Source organism: Heteronotia binoei, chromosome 6 (genome assembly GCF_032191835.1).
Source record: "Heteronotia binoei isolate CCM8104 ecotype False Entrance Well chromosome 6, APGP_CSIRO_Hbin_v1, whole genome shotgun sequence".
Taxonomy (NCBI): Eukaryota; Metazoa; Chordata; class Lepidosauria; order Squamata; family Gekkonidae; genus Heteronotia; species Heteronotia binoei.
In genome coordinates this window covers 103,515,421-103,539,910 of record NC_083228.1, presented here as the reverse complement: position 1 = coordinate 103,539,910, position 24,490 = coordinate 103,515,421, and the positions used below count along the sequence as shown (strand labels likewise).

The 24,490-nt window shown below is 48.4% G+C and overlaps 1 protein-coding gene across 1 annotated transcript in view; it reads left to right on the top strand.

Annotated features, from left to right (window-relative positions):
* ATR (ATR serine/threonine kinase) overlaps window positions 1-24,490 on the top strand; it is an 84,534-nt gene that overhangs the window by 29,781 nt on the left and 30,263 nt on the right. Inside the window, exons 20-24 of the mRNA XM_060242298.1 lie at window positions 12,287-12,380; window positions 13,943-14,068; window positions 17,644-17,850; window positions 21,590-21,703; window positions 22,750-22,865. Of these exons, the coding sequence (XP_060098281.1) occupies window positions 12,287-12,380; window positions 13,943-14,068; window positions 17,644-17,850; window positions 21,590-21,703; window positions 22,750-22,865 (657 nt within the window). The remainder of the gene's footprint in view (window positions 1-12,286; window positions 12,381-13,942; window positions 14,069-17,643; window positions 17,851-21,589; window positions 21,704-22,749; window positions 22,866-24,490) is intronic.

Sequence of the window (24,490 nt, the reverse complement as noted above, 5' to 3'; positions counted from 1 at the left end):
AGCACCCCAAAAGGAACACTGTTCCCAATGGTGAGAAAAAACCAATTAGAGCCACTTTCCCCACTGTAATTATCGTGGGAAAAGTGGCTCTGGGGAGCAGGGGTTTTTGAGGAGAGTCCCCCAAACTGCTGTGCAGCTTCAAGGCACTGTCCCACACAAAACCCACAAGGCTAAAAAAAAATTGGACCAGGGGTTCCAATTCCTGGGGCACCCAAAGCTAAACCTAACTTTACACCAGAGAATCTCTATAGGACCCAAATGCACTACATCCATCTATCTACTCTTAACCCTGCTGGCCTGGAAGCAATATAAACCCAGTTGCCACATCACTGCCAAACAAAACACAATCTGCTCAAGGTCTGCTCTGCAGACCTGGCTGCAACAAACCCCGATGCCAGCTCTCCAGCCCCCAAACAACGTGGGGATTGCTGGCCAAGCACAACAGGCATGCTGGTTCTGGGTCTCTTACCCAGATGCCAGCTTCCCTGCCACAGAACGCGCAATCTATAGATGCCAGCTATCCAGCCCTGCCCCTAACAACGCGGGGAGAGCTGGCCAAGCACAGCAAGTATGCTGGCTCTGGGTCTCTCACCCAGATGCCAGCTTCCCTGCCACAGAACACACAATCTACAGACGCCAGCTCTCCAGCCCTGCCCCAAACAACACAACTCTAAAACAAGGGAAGCAGTGGACCACACCTAGCTCCACATCATTCTGTATCTGACACGAAGCAAGAAGTATTTAGACTTACCTTGAGTGATGGATGTTTGGCTGGTCCAGGCTCTTTTGCGTTAACCAGGGTGCACCACGAGGAGGCGAGCCATAGTTGCACCCCAAATGAGGAAGATCTCTGGGAGGGCCTCAGATTATGTGAGAGGAAGGGAATCATTCCATCTTCTTCGTGGTCTCTGTGCATCACACTCATGGGATAGTGCGCCTGCGCCGATCCCCGAATCGGTATCTGAAAAAGCCCGGGATTTTTTCGCGCGTGGCGCCAGCGAGCATGCGCAGGCGACCCACTGCGCATGCCCACCGGCGCCCGCGCGGCAATCCCGCCAGTTCCTTTCTGACCGCTGCGCTAGAGAGGTTCACTTTCTGCTTTCCCGGTCGGTGAGAGTTTCTTTTCTCTCGTTCTAGCCCGTTTTCACTGTGTAAATAGTTAGTTAGTTAGTTATTAGTGTATAGTTAGATAGTGAGAAAAAAAAAAAGCGTTTTTCCGTTTGTCTGGCGGTCTGCCCCTCGGGGTACTCCGCTTTCGCTTTCCCCCATTTTTTCTCTCGGGCGGTTTTTAGCTGAGAGTTTTTTCTCGAGCGGCTGCTTATGGAAAGTCGCTGGGGGTTTTTCAAGCGCTGCCGTGCTTGTGGCAAGAAAATCGCCCCTCCGGACGGCCATTCCCTTTGCTTGCTGTGCCTTGGAGAGACGCACAGGGTAGAGTCGTGTCCGCATTGCCTTCGGTTCTCTAAACAAACCAGAAAGAACCGCGCGGCTCGATTATTGGCGGCACTGATTGAATCGGCGCCTCAGCCTCGTCGACCGATGGAGTCATCGGCACCGAAGTCGACCGACACCCCGGCACAGGAGCTTGCATCGGCTGATGCCGCTCCGATATCGACCTTAGAACTGCCGGTGGAGCGTGGCACTACAAGCCGTTCCCATGAGGGCTCGGATACGCCCGCTAAGAAACGCCGAGAGGACTCGGGGACCCGAGCTCCTAAGAAGGCGAAGTCGAAGGAGAAGCGCAAGCGACCCCGCACTCCTTCCCCGTCGGGCGGTGCATCGACGTCGGCAAACCCGTCGAAGTCGGCGCGGGTCTCTCCGATTCGAAGCCCATCAGTCCGTCGGCTGTCGGCGTCGGAGCAGGAGCCAGAGATCGACCTTACTCAGCGGTCTTCATCTTCGGGCTCCCGTCGGCGGTCGATCAGTGATTCGGCGTCGGAGGTGGATGCTTCGGCACCGGTCATAGATCCGCCGTTCAAGCCCCGACAAAGGCGAGAGCAATTTCCTGCTCCCCAGCGTTTCCCGATACCACCATGGGAACAGCGCAGGTGGCAGCCTCCCTACTCCAGGTATGAATCCTGTCGATGGTACCCGGACGAGTACCCAGACTGGGAGCGAGCATCGGAGTTTTCTTCGATGTCGAGGGTTTCGCATCAATCCCGGAAAGCGTCGGCATCGGTGTCGGTTCCCCCCGATCGTCAGCTGGTTCCGGTCGAAACCCCGCTAAGACCACCGTTGATTCATCTTCCACCGCGAGAATCGACCCCGATGCTCTCGGAGCATTCTACTCAGCGAGACTCCTCGTCATCGGAGTCGGAAACTGAAGATCCGGAGTTGGAACCCTCACCGGGTCCTCAAACGGCGGAGGATCTTCCGATTTCGCCGTCGGAGGATCTAAAGTCTTACGGGGACCTCGTGAGGCGAATTGCTGCCACCCTCAGACTGCCTGTGACTCAGCCGGAGCCTGTGGTGGATGACAACGTGTTTGACATCATGCAAAGGAACACGTCCACTGCAGTGGCGCTGCCGGTTACCAAGGTGATCCTTCAGGCCATCAAGGAACCTTGGAAGAAGCCTTCTTCGACACCGGTCTCTTCCAAACGGCTGGACCACATGTACAGGGTCCAGGAGGCAGGGGCCGAATTCCTATTTACCCACCCGCGTCCGAACTCGGTGGTGGTCTCATCCTCATCGAAGGCTAGGAAGGTTCATTCTTCCCCGCCGGACAAGGAGGGCAGGAAGATTGATGTAATGGGCCGCAAGGTCTATTCAGCGGGGGCACTCGGCATTAAGGTATCTAACTATGCTGCATGCATGGCTAGATACCAGTATGCAGTGTGGGAACAGCTCTCCCCCTTCCTCTCTTCTTTAAGTGAGGACAAGAAGGCGGCGGCAATGAAGCTGCAAAAGGAGGGTCTCGTTGTGGCCAGGCAGCAGCTAGCCGCGGCGAAACATATGGTGGAAGCTTCAGCCAAGGCTATTACTTCTGCGGTTTGCATTCGGCGGCACTCTTGGCTCAGGTCCACCGCACTGCACCAGGACACCAAGGCTTTTATTGAGGACTTACCCTTTGAGGGTGATGGACTCTTCAGCACCACAACTGACACGGCGCTGCAAGAGTTTGACAAGAGTGTCAAGACGTCTAGGAACCTGGGTGTCCAGTCGTCCTCCAAGTCCTCTAAATCCAAGCAATGGCGCAAACCCTGGTCCAAAAAACCTTACCAAAAGTTCTCCCCGGAGCAGTGGCGCACTCGTTCTCAACAGCCTGAACGACCGTCCTACTCCGGTAACGGCAGGAACCGTTACGGAGGCCAGCCTTGCAACAAGTCTAAGGGGGCTCAGCCACAGAAGCAGGGGGTTTGACTTCCTGCAAGCACGCGTCATCGCTCCCACTGTCGGCTCTCCCATTCGTCTACGCCCTTTCCTGCCTGCCTGGGAGTTGATCTCCACAGACAGGTGGGCTCTGTCCATCGTAAAAGAGGGCTACAAAATAGAGTTTGTTCAGACCCCAAACCAGTCCGTGGTAGTCATCACTCCCCCTTCCCCACCTCTGCTGGCGGAGGTGGACAACCTCCTACAGAAACAAGCCATAGAGTTAGTTCCACCGGAGGACAGGACGGGAGGTTTCTACTCCCGCTACTTTCTGGTCCCCAAAAGGGACGGGGGCTTGAGGCCTATCATGGACCTTCGGAGTCTGAACAAATTCATTCTGTACCAGAAGTTCAGAATGGCTACACTGCAAACAATCCTGCCCCTCGTCAATCAGGGAGACTGGATGGCGACCTTGGACCTCAAGGACGCGTATTTTCATGTCAGCATTCATCCTGCGTTCAGGCGATTTCTAAGATTTGCAGTGGGTGCTCGGCACTTCCAGTTCAGGGCCCTGCTGTTTGGACTGTCTACCGCTCCTCGGGTATTTACGAAGCTGATGAGTGTGGTGGCTGCTCACCTTCGTCTTCAGGGAGTCATTGTTTTCCCGTACATCGACGACTGGCTTCTTGTGGCGAAGTCGAGGGAGAGCCTGTCATCTCACATTGCCATCACTCTGCGGCTTCTAGATATCCTGGGGCTACAGGTCAACATGGAGAAGTCCCATCTCACCCCATCAAAGACAGTTCAATTCATAAGGGCTCTGTTGGACACAGACCAGCACAGAGCGTTCCTTCCCTCTCAGAGGGCACGGGACATCATTTCTTTGGTGCAGCTTCTCCAAAGGCGACAGTGGGGCACAGCCCAGCAGCTCCAGCGGATGCTGGGGCTGATGGCGGCGACGACAAGCGTGCTACGTTTCGCAAGACTGCATATGAGAGGTCTACAGCTGTGGTTCTTGCAGCATTTTCGCCCCCTCAGAGACTCACCTCGAAAGAGGTTCACCATCCCACCGGGGACTCTCCAATCACTGCAATGGTGGGGATCGGAGAGCAACATCTGTCAGGGAGCCCCTTTCCATCTGCCTACCCCTTCGGTGACCATCGCTACCGATGCTTCCATGTGGGGGTGGGGAGCTCACCTGGAGGACCTGTGTGTGGGAGGCAAATGGCCACCGACGCTGAGCCGGTGCCATATAAATTATCTGGAACTGCTGGCGGTTCACTTTGCCCTTCGATCTTTCCGTCCACTGTTAGCGGGAAAGACGGTGGCACTGCTAACGGACAACACCACTGCCCTGTGTTATATAAACAGACAGGGGGGGACAGTGTCTCGCAGACTATGCTTGTTGGCAGTAGATCTTTGGGAGGAGTGTCTCCAGTGGGACATTTTTGTAAAGGCTACCCATCTGCCGGGGGTCCTCAACATACAGGCGGACTCTCTCAGCAGAGGTGGAGCTTCCCCACACGAATGGGAACTGCATTGGAAGTTCCTAGAGCCGGTGTTCCAGCATTGGGGTTACCTGCAGCTGGATGTTTTCGCCACAGCACAGAACACGAAGTGCCCCTTGTTCTGTGCCAGGGGAGGTGCGGATCCGGCTTCCTTGGGAGACGGACTTCTACTCCGGTGGGAGGGTCGGTTCCTGTACATGTTCCCGCCCTTACCTCTGCTGACGAGGGTGGTCCACAAGCTGGTGCAGGAGAAGCCACGTTGCATTCTGGTGACTCCGTGGTGGCCCCGTCAGAGCTGGTTCTCGATCCTGCTCCAGCAGTTGAGGGGGATCTTTTACCAGTTTCCGTCAGAACCGGACCTGTTGTCGGCTCAGGGCGGACACGTGCTCCATCACAACGTGCCGCACCTGAAGTTGACAGCTTGGTTCATCGACCGCTAGACTTTTCTACCAGGGTCCAGCAGGTGCTCCAAAGCAGCAGGAAACCTTCTACTCGTGCCTCTTACGAGAGGAAGTGGAAGAAGTTTAGTAACTTTGTGGCTGCCTCCCCGATGTCACCTGACTCTGTTGGGCTATCGGCAGTTTTTGAGTTTCTTTTGTCTTTGGTGGATGAGGGGCTGGTATTCTCCTCCATCAAGGTCTATTTGGCAGCTATTTCTGCTTTTCATGGTTCAGTTGAGGGTTACTCCGTTTTTGCTCACCCGCAGTCCAAGAGATTCATGAAGGGGCTATTCCGCCTTCACCCTCCTTCCAGATCCCCTCCACAATTGTGGGACTTAACTTTGGTTCTGGACAAGTTGACTCGTCGCCCTTTTGAACCCATGGCAACGTGTTCCCTGCAGCTTTTGTCCTGGAAGACTGCATTTTTAGTTGCCATCACCTCGGCACGTCGTGCGGGGGAGCTCACGGCGATGCGCTGTGACTATCCATACCTTGCCTTTAGGGAGGCTGGGGTCTCTCTGGCTCCGGACATTACCTTTCTCCCGAAAGTGGTCTCCCAGTTTCACCTGAACTTAGAAGTTTGGTTGCCCACTTTTTACCCTAGTCCTTCCTCGGAGGAGGAACGCAGGCTGCATGCGTTAGACGTTAAGCGTGCCCTCCTGTTTTATTTGAACCGTTCACGGGGTTTTCGTAAGGACAACCAGCTTTTTGTCTCCTACTCTGCCCCCAAGTTAGGGTCCAAAATTTCGTCTCAAAGACTTTCCAAGTGGCTTACTGAGACTATTAAACTTTGTTATTTGTTGGCAAAGAAGCCTTTACCTGGACCTGTTCGTGGACACTCCACAAGGGCGATGGCCACGTCGGTGGCATTCCTGAAGGGTGTGTCCCTTTCCGATGTCTGCAAGGCGGCTACCTGGTCTTCTCCGCATGCCTTCATGAAGCACTACACGCTGGATGTGCATGCTCAGCAGAGGACTCGGTTGGGAGCTGCGGTGCTGCAAACTGTTTCTTCAGGCTGACCGTCTTCCCTCCTCCAGGTATGCTTTGCTTGCTAATCTCCCATGAGTGTGATGCACAGAGACCACGAAGAAGATAGACAGGTTGCTTACCTGTAACTGTAGATCTTCGAGTGGTCATCTGTGCATTCACACTACCCGCCCTCCTTCCCCACTGCTGACGGTCTCTTCCCAGTAAGGGGCTTTCAGCGGTCAGGGAGGAACTGGCGGGATTGCCGCGCGGGCGCCGGTGGGCATGCGCAGTGGGTCGCCTGCGCATGCTCGCTGGCGCCAAGCGCGAAAAAATCCCGGGCTTTTTCAGATACCGATTCGGGGATCGGCGCAGGCGCACTATCCCATGAGTATGAATGCACAGATGACCACTCGAAGATCTACAGTTACAGGTAAGCCACCTGTCTTTCTCTCTCAGCTCAGCAGCAACACACCAGCTATCACTGTTCCATTAGAGGGACCTCAGCATTGGTATGGCTGCTGGCTGCCTGTCATCATCACTGGCACCTCCCTCTTTCTTCCTCCTGCCCCTGGAAAAAATCCTGGGTTATCCTGGCTGGGCCTATGGGTGCTGTCGGATACAGTTGGGGGCTGCAATGGCCCTTTCAGTATTATTAGGCATGTGTGGATGGGGACTGGGGAAATTTGGATTGTTTTGCAGATTTTAAATCAGCATTCACTTTTAGTTTGGGGATGGATGAGGGGTGGGGGGCTGCACTGCCAATCAATTTGTGAGTGAGTTTTTGGGCTGTCTTTGGACTCTAGTCTGTGTTTAGTGGGAGAGCGTTTTACAACCACCTTCCAAGCACGGACCAAGAGAGGATTCAGGCACAAGTAGGTGCTCACTTCATTCATCTCAAAGTCTACATTCGGGGAGCCAAACAGAGGCAAGTTGACCTTCAGGAAGACCAACTGCTCAACTGTCCAGGGTTGCAGGTGATTGTGATGTGGGCAGACAATTTCGCTCATATGTGAAGAGGCGCGCTTGCTCTGCATGCTCGTCGGTGGGCATGAGAGGAACGCCTTGGCCACGGAGGAGAGGCCGGCCAGACCGCCTCCTTCGCGACCCAGTAGTCCAAAGGAGACGTTTCCTGCGACTTGTTGGGCTCTGAAAGGTAGTCCCTCACCATCGCAGCACGCGTCTCCGCTCTCAGAGGCCTACCGCTCCCAGAGGGGCCAACGAGCCACCCGATGAGTGTCATCTCGGCACTCTTCTTGGCATGAGTGTGGTGGGAAACACTGCCTAGCCGGGGAGGTTTGGGATGAACAGCAGTGGAAGTGGCAGATGAGCTGCTTCCACCCCCCTCCTCCTCAGCTACCGGAACTGGGCCCGCCCTGACTCTGCAGCGCTCGACCTTCTGGAAGAGCTCGTCTTGCCAGCGATCGAGCTTGTTGGCCTGCTTGGCAATCATGCCCTCAAGGCGCGGGTCTAACATGGTCGCCATCATGTAGACCTTATCCTGGGTGAAAGTCTGAAAGCAAGCCTCAAGCTCTTCCTGCAGCCTGACAACCAGGGCGCACACCGCTGGAAGAACGTCTGCACGGCCTTGAGCTGGCCCTAGAAACAAGGCTAGGTCCTCATGGACCATGGGGACGACCAGTGCGATGCTCACCGTATCAGACAAGAGCATTTCTGTGTGGGTCTTGAAGGGCCCAAGAATCTCCACAGTCTGAGAAATGACCACCCAATCCTCTTGGGTGAGATGGTTCTCATCCCGAAAGACCCTCGTCTCAGAGACAAAGGCATCCAGGGCTGCTATCTGCTCCACCATGCGCACAGGTGGAGTTCCTGACACGCCTGTCAGTGTCTGGTTCTCACGCAGCAGATGCGTCCGTATTGCTGCGTGAGAAGTGACCTGTGATGTGCCGACCCTTCTGGAGCAGAGGTTGGTACCCTTGGGTCGCGGCTAGATACTGACGATCCTGGCTTTTTGTCTGGTCCAATGCGTCCTTAACCACGAGGTGAAGAAGGTGGGCCACACAAGGAAAGCGTTTTAGGCCCTGACGCTGGACAGCCGGCTTAATGTTGGAGCCACCATCAGTCACCATGAAACCTGTGGTGATGTCTTTGCCTACCCAGCCCTCTAACTGCCGTGAGAGGATGGCTCTGAGAGTGTCCGCCATGTGCAGTGTATCGACTGCTTCGGCATGCAGCAAGGCCCAGTGATAGCTGGCCTGGCGGCCCTGACCCTACCTGCTGTTACTGCCACCCCCACACTGCAGCTCACTGGGTTGTCACCAATGCGCAGTCAGGGAGAGATACCCCTCAAATGCATGTTGGGAGCTCCAGATATCTGAGGTGAAATGAACAGTTCCCCCAGCAGCACGGGAGAATTGCTCCTTCACCACAGACCTAGTTTCCCTGAAAACAGATGGCACAGTGGTCCTGCTAATGGGGGTTCTAGCAGGAACTTTGTACCAGGGCACCAGGTACTCGAGCAACCCTAGCACCCCAGGATTCTCGACCACTGAAAATGGAAGCCCATGGGCGACCGACCTGGCGAGGTTCCAGGCAATCATCCTCCTGCTGTACCTGATTCCCCCTCTTGGCACACAGGTGCCACCCCCACCAAACATCTCAGGCAGAGATGCCTGGCGTCCCTACCCTGTCGTGGAACTCTCCTGGAGAGCTCTGGAGGTAGTCGCGGTGGTGCTTCTGCAGGTGGTTCCACATCCCCCCTGGAGTCAGGTGGGCAGGGTCCTGCCCACGACTTATCCGGGCCCTGCACAGCTGGCACTGCGCATAGTGTGGATCCTACGTAAGTTGGAAATGCTTCCAGGCGTCAGAAATGTACGGATGCCCAAGCTGACCAGCAGCTTGGGTGTCTGGAGCCACCTCCTGTGAGGTGCTCAGGGCAGACACATTGTGTCTCGGGGTGGCAGGAGGGGTTGGCCGCCGGGGGGAAGTGGGCAGAGATGGAGGCACCTCGTGTGTCTCCATTTCTTCCTCCTCCATCCCATGTGACCTCCCCTCCTGGCCATCCCCTGAAGGATGGGGAGGGACAGTGGCTCAGTGGTAAAGCATCTGCTTGGGGAGAGCTGCTGCCACTCTGAATAGACAATACTGACTGATGGACCAAGGGTCTGATTCAGTATAAGACAGCTTCATATGCCCAGTATATGATTGCTGGTGCCCGAAGGAACCGAAGAAGGGGCCTGGTCCTCCTCAACCAGCTTCTCCTCCAGCTCCTGCAAGACACTCTGCACCCTCCTTGGGGTGATTGTTTTGGACAGAAAACTGTCCCCAAAGCTCATCTCCAAGGAGGGCTGCTCTTGCTGCCCCTCCTCCGGCTGCTGAGGCCAAGCGACATCAGCTGGTGGAGAGACTGCCCGAGCAGCAGACCCCTGCTCAGTGCCAGCACCTAATGGCATCTCTGCTGGGGGCGCCCCAGCAGCAGCCTTGATGAAGGGCCCAAGGTGGGCCTTCTTCATCACTGGCCAGAGGTCAGAGTGCTGGAAGGCGGCTGTGGAGTGGCCTACGCACAGGTGGAGGGGAAAACTGGGTCCTTCCCTTCCCCTCCCCTCCACCCCTCTAGTATTCTCCTTGGCCTTGCCCCCAGGGCCCCTCTTCTGCTGCCTGTCATTCATGTCACCGTTGGCCAGTCTCATACAACCTGAACTGAGAGTGGGTTTTTTTACCAACCTAACTCACTACACTGTACGCTGAACCAACAGGTGCCCTGACTTCTTTTTAAAAACCCTCCCACCAAAACTTGTTTATTTGGTCCCAAACCTGTCCTTCTTTGGGTTGGGGTAGTAGTAGTCTGGTAAAGTTTAGGAGACTAGGTGATCCTGCCTCTACCTGGCTAGTTTTTAAAAGGCTACCTTGAGATGAAGGCAATCCTTGTTATATCCTCCTAGTTAAACTTCTCCTAACTAGATCCTGGGACAAACCGGATTTCCTTGCAAACTAGAAATCAGGTGTCCCTTACAACTAGAGAGAAGCTGAGGTTTACCCTATGGAAATCTAAGGAGGCACCGACTTTCAGTGGCTGAAAGCAGGATGCACTGCAACCCTAGTCTCTTTAAAAGGGAGCCTAGTAGTCGTGCTGCCTTTTATGAGAAACCTAAAATCTTTTTAAATTGCCCCTATCTGGCCTAGTTGAATTTTGAAAGACGATAAAGCCATAAACTGGATTAATTTTTTTTTAATTTCAAAAAACACAATCCCTAAAAACGCCCTTATTAGTGGGGCAGCCTATTTAGTGGCCCTAGGCAAACCGAAAGCGCCCTCAGACTCCAAAAATAGCTCTATAAAAACAAATGAAAGTGACCCATCCCACATAGCCCACACACCAACCCCCCTCACACCAACCAGAGGTAATTAAAAAACCCAAAACGTGACAGAAAGAAACTTAACTTTTAACACGCCCCCCCCCCCAAACCAGAACCAGGAAAAGGGATGCAAAACCAACAGCAACAGATCCAAACAAATTCTACTGAGAAAAGGCCAAGAAACTCAACTGTTAAAAAACTGAACTTTTTAACAATAAAAATTAGGCCAAACAGGGCCCCCCCCCCAAGAACCAGATCCAGAAAAGGAACAACAGCCACACAACACAGCAGTAACAAATCAAACACAGAATCCTTTTAAAACAGTAAAAAACTTGACTTTTAACAATACAGGAACTTAACCAATCCCTCCCCCCCAAAAAAACCTTCACCCTAACCCCAAGAAAGCCAAGCCACCCAAATCGGGAAAAGTAAAAGGACACTGCACTTTTAAAAGTCCTCTCACTAAAGTAAGATATAGGCTAATTGGCAACCCTCCCACCCCAGGCCCCCACCCCCAGCAGAACCCCCAACCCTAACCCCAAATAAGCTACCTACCCACCCAAATCTGGATGAGTAAAGGGACTCTGAGTCTTACTTTTATCCTAACTAAAATAAAAACAAGAACCCCAAGACTGCCTTACCTTAGATGTCTTCTCCAGGCAGGTCAGGCAAGGCTGAGAAAGAGCAGCAGCAGGGCCAGCGCAGCACAATCTTCTCACACAACACAGCAGGAATGGAATGGAGTCCAGCCAGGCAGACTCCTTTAAAAGGTTATCTGGCCCTACACAGAGCAGTTTCAAAAAGTACCACTGCTCTGTGATTGGCCAGAGAACAGTGTTTACTTGGATACCCAAGTAAACAAAAGAACAACAATGTTGCTGATGGCTGGGGGATCAGCCCAGCCATCAGCTACACAACAGCCCTGCAAAGCATGCATTTGCAATGCATTTTGCAAATGCATGCTTTGGATTGGCTGCTGGGGCTCCTCTCCCCCTCCCTCCCTGATCCCAGGGAGGCTATGGGAGAGGTGGGAAAAAGACTTCCAAAGGCAGGTAAGGAGGCAAGCAGCTTCCCTGAGGCTGCAAAAGCTCCTTTCCCACCTTTTACATTGAGTTCCGTATACTTCTGAATATTGATTCGGAAGTATACGGGGAGCTGTATATGGCTCCCGTATAATGCCTTCCAATTGGATTCGGAAGTACGCAGCGGTGTATACTTCCGAATCGGGGTATTTGGTGGTCTATTTGGTTCTGCCGAACTGAATGTACAACCCTATTTCTAAGGTGAAGATGTAGAAGATTATGAAGTGACTGCTTTAATTTGGTGCATTTTCCTTCTGCATTCTTAAGGCCTTGTACTTCTTTACAAGGTCCCATGAATTGTGGATTGAAGAAATAATACCATCACTTTCACATTGGAGCTGTTAAACCTGAGGGGCTGGGGCAACCTTTCTGCTGTATTTTGAATTGTGGGTGTATCATGAAGAAGGCTTTGGTTATTACAGAGTTATGTAAATTAAAAGCCAGGACTTCATTACTAGTTTGTTGTCTGAACACGTTATATTTTGTCCTATACATTTAGTTCATTTCAACAGTAATCAACACTTGCCTTGCTATATGGTATTTCTACCATGTTTTCATTGTATCTTTTATTTTTGCCTCTATTGAAGTTTTCTATTTCTCTGAATGTTTGTTTTATTTTCTACATTCTGATTTTGTTTTGTGACACTTATTTTATTGCTGATCAGAGATGCAGTACAAGACTTTCTACATGAAATATATTTTCTACCTGAACATCCTATACTCAGAGAAATTCAAATAGTTCTTCAGGAATACAGAAAGGTATAGATTTAACTATATTCTGTATAATAAACTGGGGATGGAAATGGTGGAGCTGTATCCAGAGGAAATTTCTGCTGACTGAAGTGGATCTCAACCCCACCCCCCCTAATACAATTTACAAAGACTTGCCCCTCTGGTGACTTTGACTCCCACCTCCTTAGCTATTCTCAGGGTCCCCGTAATCCATTTCAGGGCACCTGGGGCTGCAACAAGAGAGGGCAGGAGGTGAAGCCTCACTGACAACGGAAATTTTATGTGGAATCTAACCTGGACTGTTCTGTATCTGTGACACTCAGAGAAGTGTGTGTGAGAGAGAGAGAGCATAAACACAGTGGGAAGTATTATTCTAAACCAGGGGTAGGGAACGTTGGCTCGCCAGATATTTTTTTGCCTACAACTCCCATCATCCCCAGCCAGCATAGCCAATGACTGGGGCTGATGGGAGTTGTAGGCAAAAAACATCTGGAGAGCCAATGTTCCCTACCCCTGTTCTAAACATTTCTCAGTCACCCTTTTGCTATAGTAAGAATACTGTAAGCAGGGCTTTTTTTGAGCAGGAATGCACAGGAACACAGTTCTGGCTGGCTTGGCATCAGGAAGTGTGGTCTAAAATGCAAATGAGTTCCTGCTGGGCTTTTTCTACAAAAAAGCATTGTGTGAAACAATGGTGATGTTAGGGGGTGAAGACTAATATGCAAATGAGTTCCTGTTGGGGGTTTTCCTACAAAAAACTGTCTGTAAGTAATGTATACCATGCTATATGTGCCCAGTGACAGCATTTATTGGTAGCCATATGGGTAGCCAAGTTAATCTGTATTAGTAGAACAAAATTTGAGTCCAGTAGCACAAAGCCCAACAGAATTTTACAGGGTATAAAACTTTCATGATTCAAAACATACCTTACAAGGGAAGCTTTGAATCACAAAAGCTTTAGCCTGGAAAATTCTGTTGGTCTTTAATGTGCCACTGGACTCGAATTTTGTTCAGTATTTAGACTTGAAAAACTTTGATTCTGGGATTTTAAAAAAAAATGAGCTGAAATTACATAATAGCCTACATTTGTCAGTTTGCTGCAATATTTTCTGTCCATTTACTTGGCAACTGAAGGCAGATAGATTGGTTGGTTTAGTGTGGTTGTACTTTTACAGATAGGACTGTTAGGACAATTTGTGTTGTAAAAAACTGAATACACATTTCATGTCAAAATATATTAGAAGGCCTGGGACAGCTTTAGAAAGAGGAACAGAGGTAATTGTTTTGAGGGTAAAAATAATTCCCAATGGACTGTGCTAGTTGGTAGCAGCAAAATAAGGCAGAAGTCCAGTGGCACCTTGGAGACAAACAAAATGTATTCTGCCATAAGCTTTTGTGAGTCAGAGCTCACTTCATGAGGTCCTACATACATGAGACAAATAGAGCTCTGACTTGTGAATGTTTATGCGTCTTTCTTTTGTGAAATGTATCTGTATTATTTAAGTCTATTGCAATGTCAATTCAAAAAGCTCATTGAATAAGAGGTTTAGTGTTTGATCATTGGATCATGTGCTGTATTCCCCCCTTAGGAAACTTCAAGAAGTACAGACTTGCAGACAGCACTGCAACTGTCCATGCGAGCCATTCAGCACGAGAATGTAGATGTTCGGATCCATGCTCTTACTAGTCTGAAGGAACTGTTATATAAAAACCAGGTATGTAAAAAAAAAAATGGCTCAGAATCTGATGAGTAACAAATGAAAATGCATATAAATGCTGTCAACATTCTGACTACAACAGTGTCTGCCATTATAAATTCAGAAGTAATAAGTTGAATCTACAATACATCTTGCAGTTTCTACTGATTTTCCTTTTCCAGCCTCAAATCCCCCCCCCCCAAGTCATTCCTCAGGGTGCTCTTTCCCCCAGTAGCCGCATTTTGTGAAGACCAGTGGGCCACAGTGCGGCGGGGGAGCGGGGATGGGTGGCATGAGAGGATCCGATCCAAATTCTTTTCATGGCTAACATCAAATTAGAAGAGGTTGTAAACCTTTGTAATGGCATAATGCCTCTGGGTTTACTATCTTAGAATGCTGTGAGCCATGTGAGTGATGGAAGAATTCTAAAAGGGTGGAGCTAAAAGATCGGAAAGAGGAGAGTCATATGAAGAATGATAGTTGGATTATAGAGAGTCAGAGAATTTAGTTCCTGTACTTATAGTCTTAATACAGATATGAACATATGAAGCTGCCTTATACTGAATCAGACCCTCGGTCCATCAAAGTCAGCATTGTCTACTCAGACTGGCAGCAGCTCTCCAGGGTCTCAAACTGAGGTTTTTCATGCCTACTTGCCTGGACCCTTTATAGTTGGAGATGCCAGGGATTGAACCTGGAACCTTCTGCTTACCAAGCAGATGCTCTACCACTGAGCCACTGTCCACCTTTCTCACTGTGACTTTGTGGATTACAAAGTGAGAAAGACAATAGAATTACGAAAATGGTATAAGATATGCAGCAACCGGTTTACTAAAATCTTAGTATTCACAAGATAATACATAAATAATGCAATGGATTCTCTATTCCCTCCTGGTCTGGTCAGTTTACTACAATCCTATTCTTTTTATAAGATCCAGTTTGGTGTAGTGGTTAAGAGTGAACTCTGATCTGGAGAACTGGATTTGATTCCCCACTCCTCCACGTACAAGCCACCTGGGTGATTTTGGGTCAATCATAGTTCTCTCAGAATTCTCTCATCGCCACCTACCTCACAGGGTGTCTGTTGTGGGGAGAGGAAGGAAAAGCAGTTGTAAAGTGCTCCGAGGCTCCTTTGGGTAGTGAAGAGTGGGGTATAAAACCAACTCTTCTTATTCTAAAAATACCTTCCTGTTTTGTTTTACCTAATCTGTAGAATGATAGAAGAGTGAGAGCCTTCCTGACCACCTCAGGCAGGCTGTTCATTCCACGAGGAAGAGACCATAACAAATAATGCTTGGGTTAGGGAAGCTATTGGTGTCAAAATTATAATATTGTGAAGATGGTACCAATAAGTAAAATAGAATAGAAAAGGGAGTGGCTCTGTTTTACTTTATTTATTTCTTTATGGTGCTGTAGTAAGAGTTAGCTAGTCTGTTTTGTTATGCTCTTGTTGTGATAATAACTATGGAAATATCTGCATGGTCTGTCTTTTCTGCGTGTTCAAAGACTTTTTGCAACCCATGAACCTCAACAATAGCAAGGCTGTCTTTGGTTTTAGAGTGTAGGACTGAAGTCCCCAATGTGGTGCTTGTGAATGCAATGGCATCCACTGACACCCTCTGTGGTCACTATCAGGTGTTTATAGAAAGTGGGTGAGATTATATGGGGCTTTTCCCCAGTGAGGTTTCTGATTTTTAAAAATGTTGCTTTGGCAGCAACCAGCACCACAGTACAAGTATCTTCACTGTATCATTGAAGGTAAGCTGCAGCAGCCATTTCATGGTTGGCTCTGCCTTGCATGGCAGCCATTTTGTGGCAGCCGGTTTTTGGCTGCACCCACCACACTGTCAGTATTCCACAGACTCAAAGGCTGGGAGCCTCTGGTGCAAGATATGTTAATTGTTTATTTCTGAATTTAAAATAGCTACATTGTGTTCATACAGCAGGGAAACCTTTGATCTTTATCTGAATAGCATTCTCCCTTTCTCACTCTCTCAGCAAGGAAGATAATATAGAAGTGCTATCAGAGGTTTGAAAGTTCTCATTCATTTTGTTCTTACTGTTCCCTCTCTTTCTTCCTTTTTCTTGTCAACATTGCTGAGAAAGGTGAACCGTACTAGATAATTACATGATATTCAGTTACGTGTCACACTGTAAGGGAGCTTGTCGTTTCAGTGTCAACTTGACAAGGAAAGAAAGATTTTTATGTATTGTGTTCTTTCTCAGTCTTTTAAAAGTATCGGTTTCTTAATTCCACCTTAATGTGTGTAAGTGAGCTTACAGAGTGATCAGTGGACAATAGGGAGTGTTCCCCCAAACACTGTGTAACTCTAGTCAGTGTTGTGACTCAGTTTACTGTTGGATTTTTTGGCACTGATTTGGTGTGGTTGTGAGTGAGCTCCTCTAACATATAAATCTGCTTTATGAGTCTGAGCGTTGGACCATGTAACCCAGAATGCCGTAGTAGGGCCAGCAGCTTCTTCCAGATCCTCAGGCAGAGGACTTCCCCTTCTCTGCTATTTCAGATCCCTTACTTTATTTATAGCCTGCTGTTCTTACTGAGACCCAAGACAGATTACTAAATTTAAAAACTGTGTACCAGAGACAGCATCTGACATGACACATAGATTACTCAAAAAAAGAAATAACACCACGTTAAAATACAGTGAGATTGTATAAATGCAATAAACTAACAACCCTATTCTATTTATGAAAGAGCCCTACTGATCATTTTATCACAGCCTTTGTAAAAATGTCCTTTTGCACAACTCCTTTTTACACATCCTACAGAATAATAGAATTGAGAGCCTTCTTGACCTCCTCTGGTAGGCTGTTCCACTTGGTGTGAGCCACAACAGAGGATGTATGGGAAACCAGGTTTCCTTGTTTGCACCTGAGACTTTATATATGCAAAGAATATCTCTTCTTTCTCCTCCCTCTGCTGCAGGAGTGGCAGCCTCCAGGAAACCCCTGGAATGCCAGCTCATCTCCAGACTACAGAGATCAGTTCTCCTGGAGAAAACAGATGCTTTGGAGGGTGGACTCTATGGCATTTCCCCCCACAAATGTTCCTGTCCTTCTCAGGCTCTGTCCCCAAATCTCCTGAAGTTTCCCAGCCTGGATCTGGCAGTCCTACCCCCCCATCCCCCACTGGTGTTCAGTGGGGACCTGGCAACCCTACATCTGCTGTTCTACCGAGGCCTTTCTGCACTGTTTCCCTCCACATTTTCCTAGTAGAACTTAATTAATGTCCTGTCATTGTGATATTAGGCACCTTACCTGCTCCGCACTGCTAGTTTTCATTACTGGTTAAGAATAGGGAAACTAGAACCACCGTGATGTCACAGTTTAAGGTCTGCTAGAAGTAATGGATGGGAAGACAGAAACTAGAAGCACAGCATCTGTTTTGGACAGCCACGCAACACTAATTTTCTGCAATGTCTTGTTTAGTCCTAAATGAGGGACTTGTTTCTGCTTTGTTTCAGTTTTATTGAAATGTTGCATCACTTGAAAGACATAAAAATGGGAAAGTATTGTAACAGAAAGAGAGCATCTATAATTTATTTTTGTTCTTCTCCCTCCTCTTTTCTTAGGAGTCACTGATAAAATATGCAACAGCCAGTGAAACTGTTGAGCCAGTTATATCTCAGTTGGTGACTGTCCTCCTAATTGGCTGCCAGGATGTAAACTCTCAGGCACGGCTGCTTTGTGGGGAATGCTTAGGTGAACTGGGAGCTGTAGATCCAGGCCGGCTGGACTTTTCAACAAGGGACAACCAAGGGAAAGGCTATAGGTTTGTGGTAAGGAGAAATAACACTGAAATTTATCATTACCATACCATATGCTTTTAACAAGGTAATCAGAAATTAAAGTCTACTTATTTAGTAAAAATCTATATCCTGTTTATTTCAGTGGGTACTTGCATATGTCGTACATCATGGTAATAAATGGATTACATTGATTGACATTATATATGTGTGTGAGGGATCTTCTTAGATGAGAGAGGGTTTACCTTCTTTCTAGGTCTGTTATGTAAGGAAAAGGGGCATCTGCTTTGTAAGCCATTCAGCCTTTATTATAGCCCACAAGCCATACTGAAACAGAAGAAACAAATGTAGCCCGCGTAGTCAGATGGACCTGTTGCAGCTTCAAATGGCTATACGGGATCCTTGGCCCATCGGCGACTCGTTGGATGAGCTAGTGGAGACCTGGAATAACCGGCTCTCCGAGGCCATCGACGAAATCGCTCCCCAACGTCCTCTTCATCCTCGATCACGATCCGCTCCGTGGTATACCCCGGAGCTGCGACCAATGAAGCGATGATTAAGACGACTAGAGAGACAATGGCGCCACGCTCGTGACGAAGCTACGAGAACATCATATAGGTCATTTATGAGGACCTATGAGATGGCTATTCGGATTGCAAAGAAGGATCACTTTGCGTCCAGAATCGCATCTGCGACCTCGCGCCCAGCACAATTGTTTAGTATAATTCGGTCATTAACAGAACTGCCACAGGGCAAACAAAATAATAGAGAATTGGAAATAGGCTGTGAGGCTTTTGCGAGCTTTTTCGCAGATAAGGTCTGGTCGCTCCAACACGACTTACCCGCCATAATTAATACAGTAGATGAACTTGGGGCACCGAGCACGTCTTCTGGTCCAATTCTGGATTCCTTCGGTCCACTCAGTCTGGAAGAAGTCGACAGGATCCTTGCAGCTGTGCGCCCTACGACCTGTAGGTTAGATCCGTGCCCGTCTTGGCTTATAAAGGCTAGCCAAACGTGGCTGTGTGAAGCACTACAGGACATTATCAACAGGTCCCTGACCGAAGGGATCTTTCCCACACCTCTTAAAGAGGCAGTGGTCCGTCCCCTCTTAAAAAAACCGTCAGCAGACCCGGCCATATTGGCAAACTATCGGCCGGTGTCAAACCTTCCCTTTCTGGGTAAGGTCATAGAGCGGGCGGTGGGGATTCAGCTGCAGGGATTCCTGGAGGACACTTCTGCACTGGATCCATTCCAGTCCGGCTTCCGGCCAGGTCACGGGACGGAGACAGTTCTGGTCGCTCTCATAGATGACCTTATGCGACATCTGGATCAGGGCGGCTCTGCAGTGCTGTTATTATTAGATCTGTCAGCCGCTTTTGACACGGTTGACCATCAGCTACTGACTAGCCGCCTTGCCGATGTGGGGATTCAGGGATCTGCCTTACAGTGGCTGACCTGCTTTCTCCAAGATCGGGGACAAAGGGTGGTGATAGGGGAGGAAGCATCCCAGAGGCACTCTCTTAGTTGTGGGGTGCCGCAGGGAGCGGTCCTATCCCTGATGCTATTTAATATCTATATGCGCCCCCTTGCCCAGATTGTCAGGAGGTACTGACTGGGTTGCCATCAATATGCGGATGACACCCAGCTCTACCTATTGATGGGTGGCCAGTCTGACTGTACCCTGGAAAATCTAGACCTGGCGTTACAAGCTGTGGCTTCTTGGCTCAGACTGAGTCGGCTGAAATTGAATCCGACGAAGACGGAGGTTCTCTACCTGGGTCGGGGCGGTCCGGGGAGAGAGATCCAGCTGCCGGCCCTTGACGGGGTACCACTGATACCGGTCCCTAAGGTCAAGAGCTTAGGCGTGCTTCTTGAGTCCTCCCTTACAATGGAGGCTCAGGTGGCAGCCACTGTTAGTTCTGCCTTTTTTCATCTTCGGCAAGCGCGGCAGCTGGCCCCTTACCTGGAGCGCAACGACTTAGTGACGGTAATCCATGCTACGGTCACCTCAAGAATAGATCACTGTAATGCTCTCTACATGGGGCTACTCTTGACGCTAACCCGGAGACTACAACTAGTGCAGAACGCTGCGGCACGGCTGTTAATGGGGCTGCTGCAATGGGAGCACATTCAGCCAGTGCTGAGAGAGCTGCACTGGTTGCCTGTTGTGTTCCGAGTTCGCTTCAAGGTGTTGGTATTAACCTTTAAAGCCCTCTATGGTCAGGGACCTGCCTATCTACGGGACCGCCTTTCCCTATATATCCCCCAGAGAGCACTGCGATCAGGGACAAAAAATCTGTTGTCTGCCCCTGGCCCAAAAGAAGCCAGGCTATGTATAACGAGATCCAGGGCTTTTTTGGTGGCAGCACCAGAACTTTGGAACACCCTCCCAGAAGCTATAAGGGCCCTGCGGGATTTGTCTGCGTTCCGCAGGGCCTGTAAGACCGAATTGTTTAAACAGGCTTTTGCGGTTTGATTGAAAAGGGCTGCCACCGGACATCCTACAGAATCAAAGATTTCAGGTTTTCATGGCTGGTAACATCATGAGGGTTTGTAGACTCTTTTGGGATCAAGTGCCGTGTTCTACTGAAGAAAGTTTTCCTTCCAGACGTTTCGTTCTCAGCTGCGGAGAACATCCTCAGTGGCGTTGCAGCCGGAGCAGGCGCTCAGACCTTCTTGGCTGCTGTGCATTGAGTGGGGCCAGGGCTGCTGGAGAGCTGCTATTTGTAGGCTGGAGGGGGTGTGATGAAAGGGCAATAGGTTTGTGGGTGTCCCCATTGTTTGGTGGGGCTTCCTGGAAGGGTAGTGATAAGGAAAGAAGAAGGCATTTTCATCCACCAATCTTGGTACCCAGCTCTGCAAAACACCCTATAGACTATAAATTGCAGAAAGTCTCAGAACAACCAGCAAATTCCACAGAACAATCAGCACAGTCAACAACCATCTTCCTTATCTTCAAACCCCTTCCAACCTTCCCAGCAATTAACACAGAACAATGGTCACATTCAACAGCCAGTTTCCTTATCACTACCCTTCCAGGAAGCCCCACCAAACAATGGGCACACCCACAAACCTATTGCCCTTTCATCACACCCCCTCCAGCCTACAAATAGCAGCTCTCCAGCAGCCCTGGCCCCACTCAATGCACAGCAGCCAAGAAGGTCTGAGCGCCTGCTCCGGCTGCAACGCCACTGAGGATGTTCTCCGCAGCTGAGAACGAAACGTCTGGAAGGAAAACTTTCTCCAGTAGAACACGGCACTTGATCCCGAAAGAGTCTACAAACCCTAATGATCCTACAGAATGCTGGCGATCATAGTCGAGAAGTCAATACCGCCTATACTGGACTGAAATAGCGCTATAGAATGGTTTTAAAGTTGATATACGTAAATTATGGTTTTATATGTTTTATTGGATTGATTGTTTTTATGATGTTGTAAGCCGCCCTGAGTCCGCTTGCGGAGAGGGCGGGATATAAATGGAAAGTAATAAATAAATAAATGTAATAATCACCTAAAAACTTTGTAAGCCTCTTTCCCGACTTCCTCCTCTTCTGCTTGGTGTCAGAAGAAAAAGTCTTAGCTGTTACTTTTCCTGATGTTGCCCCAAAGCACCATGACTCTCATTAAAAGTCATAATGCATTTTGGTGCCTTTTGAGAATACCATTTCTATCAATTTCTTTAATTGTAGTCTGGTACTATAGTAAGATCAGAACTGGGAATATATTAACAAAATTAATCATCTAAGAAATCTACCTTCCTTGTTTCAAGACTGGTGTCGAAGATCCGTATTTTGCTTATGGATTATTAATGGAGCTGACAAGAGCTTTCTTGGCTTATGCTGACAATGTTCGAGCTCAAGATTCAGCTTCATATGCTATTCAGGTAAGCAAATTTGTTTTATTTGTAAAATCTTAGTTGTCCAGCTGTTTAAAAAACCTGTAGCATATGTATAAATAAAACTAATTCATAACTTCAATTAGTGGTGCCTGGACTGTAGGTTGGGACCCAAAAGTGGGCCACAGCTCTCCTGCACATGGGCTGTAAGGGTAGGAGGGAGGGGAGGTTCACTAGGAAGCTTGATAGCAAATTTGGCTAGCTTTGCAAAATGAGCATGAAGTACAACCTATTGCTTAGTATTGCTGTATATTAAAAACTCTAAACATGAAGTGTAAATGTGTTTACTGTTAACTGATGTGACTTTCTTGTATTTTATATGGAGAAAGGGGAAAGAGTGCTAAATAACTTTGTATGTGTGTCCCAATATGTTAAGTTGATTTTAAAAAGTGGATCCCACTTCAAAACATGTGAAAACCACTGCCTATAAACAATAGCAAGGACAATAGAAAGGCAACGCTCTAGTTTCAAAACCATTTAAAAAGCACAACAATATATGTAACTTTTAGTTGTTTGGAACACTTAGTGTACATTAAGACAGTAATGTATTAAGACAGTAATCCTTGAAAGATGTAAAATAGGCCTTTGTTATAGTCATGTTGCAGAAAGGGGCTGAGGCTAGAAAAAATGGGTGCTGTAAAGGTGAATTCATGGCAGAGGTGTTATTTACTGGATCCCAGGTCATTCACTCTTTTAACCACAGCACTGCACCAGCTTAAAAAAGAGAGAAAAGTCTCTGTTCACTGTCAGAACTTGAATGGTAACATGATTGTCCTACTGTATATTGAAATTGGTTTCAGCATGTATCTCAGAAAAATACCCATTTGCACAGAATGATATTGTCCATAAATAAGGAAATGTTTTGTTTAACTTTATTTGAAAAATAAGTAGAAGATTAAAAAAACCCTTATAAAACAAGTATAGTACCACCTCTACTCTAACAATAGAGGCTTTTTTATTTGAAATGTTTGGAACATTTTCTGATGGATACAGAGCAAACATGTTCATGTCAAACCTGCTTCTTTTTTTTAAAGGAGTTGCTATCTATTTATGATTGTAGAGAAACAGCCACTGACTGTCCAGGTTCCAAACTCTGGAAAATGTTTCCTGATCATGTTCAGGAAATACTAGAACCACATTTAAAAACACGGTAGGTAATACTGAATACTCACATTCGAATGTATATTCACAGCTAGCCAACTGAAAATGAAGGAATCCTTGAACATTTAAATGGCTGTAAAGGTCAGCAATTATACTATACCTCCCCTACCATCTCAGATAAAAGGGAAAATAAATCAGTAAACCAGAGATAAGCATAGGCAGGTTTTCAGAATAACCCTGATATGGTCACCTTTTTTATATAGCTATAAGCTGTGTTATGTACAAATTGGAGGTCTGTGGGGAATAACGAGAGAATAATTATGGAATTCCTTTTGTAACACAGCAGTGTGAATCTGTAACACTATTGCTATTGATGCATAGCTTCTAGCTCACTGATTCTAGAGCTCAAAGACTTGATGCATAGCTTCTAGCTCACTGATTCTAGAGCTCAAAGGCTAACATGGTAGTGCAGTTGCCCTGATTGCTGAGCATTGAAACTAAAAGAGCAGGAAGCTGTTCTTTTAGTTCCAAACTTGAGTAGTAAAACATAAGGAAGGAGGGACTTTTACATCTGCCTCCTTATGTTCTGTGGGATTGTCAAGTGGGATAAGAAGTTGATGTTGAAATGCATCCCTCATGGTATGAATTGTCTAACACTAATTTTACTTCCCTCCTCACCATTCTGAAAATATAAGTCATTAGGGCAGGATCTGATTCTGATTTCTCCCCTCACACAAACTCTTTTAGCCTCATAGTGATCCCATCTAAAAGCTTCTCATCTCCTGGATTGGGAATGTTGTTGGGGTATTAACAGAAAGGAATGCATGTTGCCCAGTGTGCATCCTTCAACCCTGATCTCCCACTCCATGTTTTTGTATGCTGTGTCAATTTCAAGCAGACCACGATTCCCCCCCCCCCCCCCCCCGCTTTAATGTGTCTATTTCATTTGCTAGGTATATCTACATTTTTCCCTAAAGATAAATCTTCAGGATTTGAAAAGTTATGGCCGTTTTCCCACTTAGCGTTTGCTCCCCTTATTCCCCGGCGCAATTATCTCCGGATCACTTTTTTCGTTTTCCCACTAGTGACTCTTTGCGGAGTCGCCCTCCCTGAAGCGCCGGCTCAAATCGTTTTCCCACCGGCGTTTTCCCAGTGGCATCGACTGGAGTCGATGCCCTGTCAATCATTTTTTTTTAGACGTCATTCTAGTTGCGTAATTACGTAACAACGCAACAACGTAACAACGTAACAACGCGACAACGTGATAGAGAATCCCCTTTTTCGCGGGCAAACAATCACGTGATGGTTCTGTTTTAATACTGGCCGCAGCGGCGTCCTCCACACTGCCTCGTATCGTCAGAAGCATTCACAATGGAGAATCCTGATGACGAGACTATGGCGCTGCTTTATTCAGCAGTGGATATTCTGATTTTGTGTATCTACGCCGCGCGCCAAGTGCTCCGCGCCGGAGAAAGACTCCTCGCTCATGGACTTGGATCACCGAAACCTCTGGCCGCCTCTAGGAAGTCTGACCGGCTTCGGCTGATTAGAGGTGGCAGTCGCCGCCAGCAACGTAGATGGCACTACCTTGCCGGTATCCGGTTCGCGCCCAGGTATTGGGTGTTCCCCCGTGAACTCGGCTGGTGGGAGAACTTTGTGCTTGTGTACTGGGGC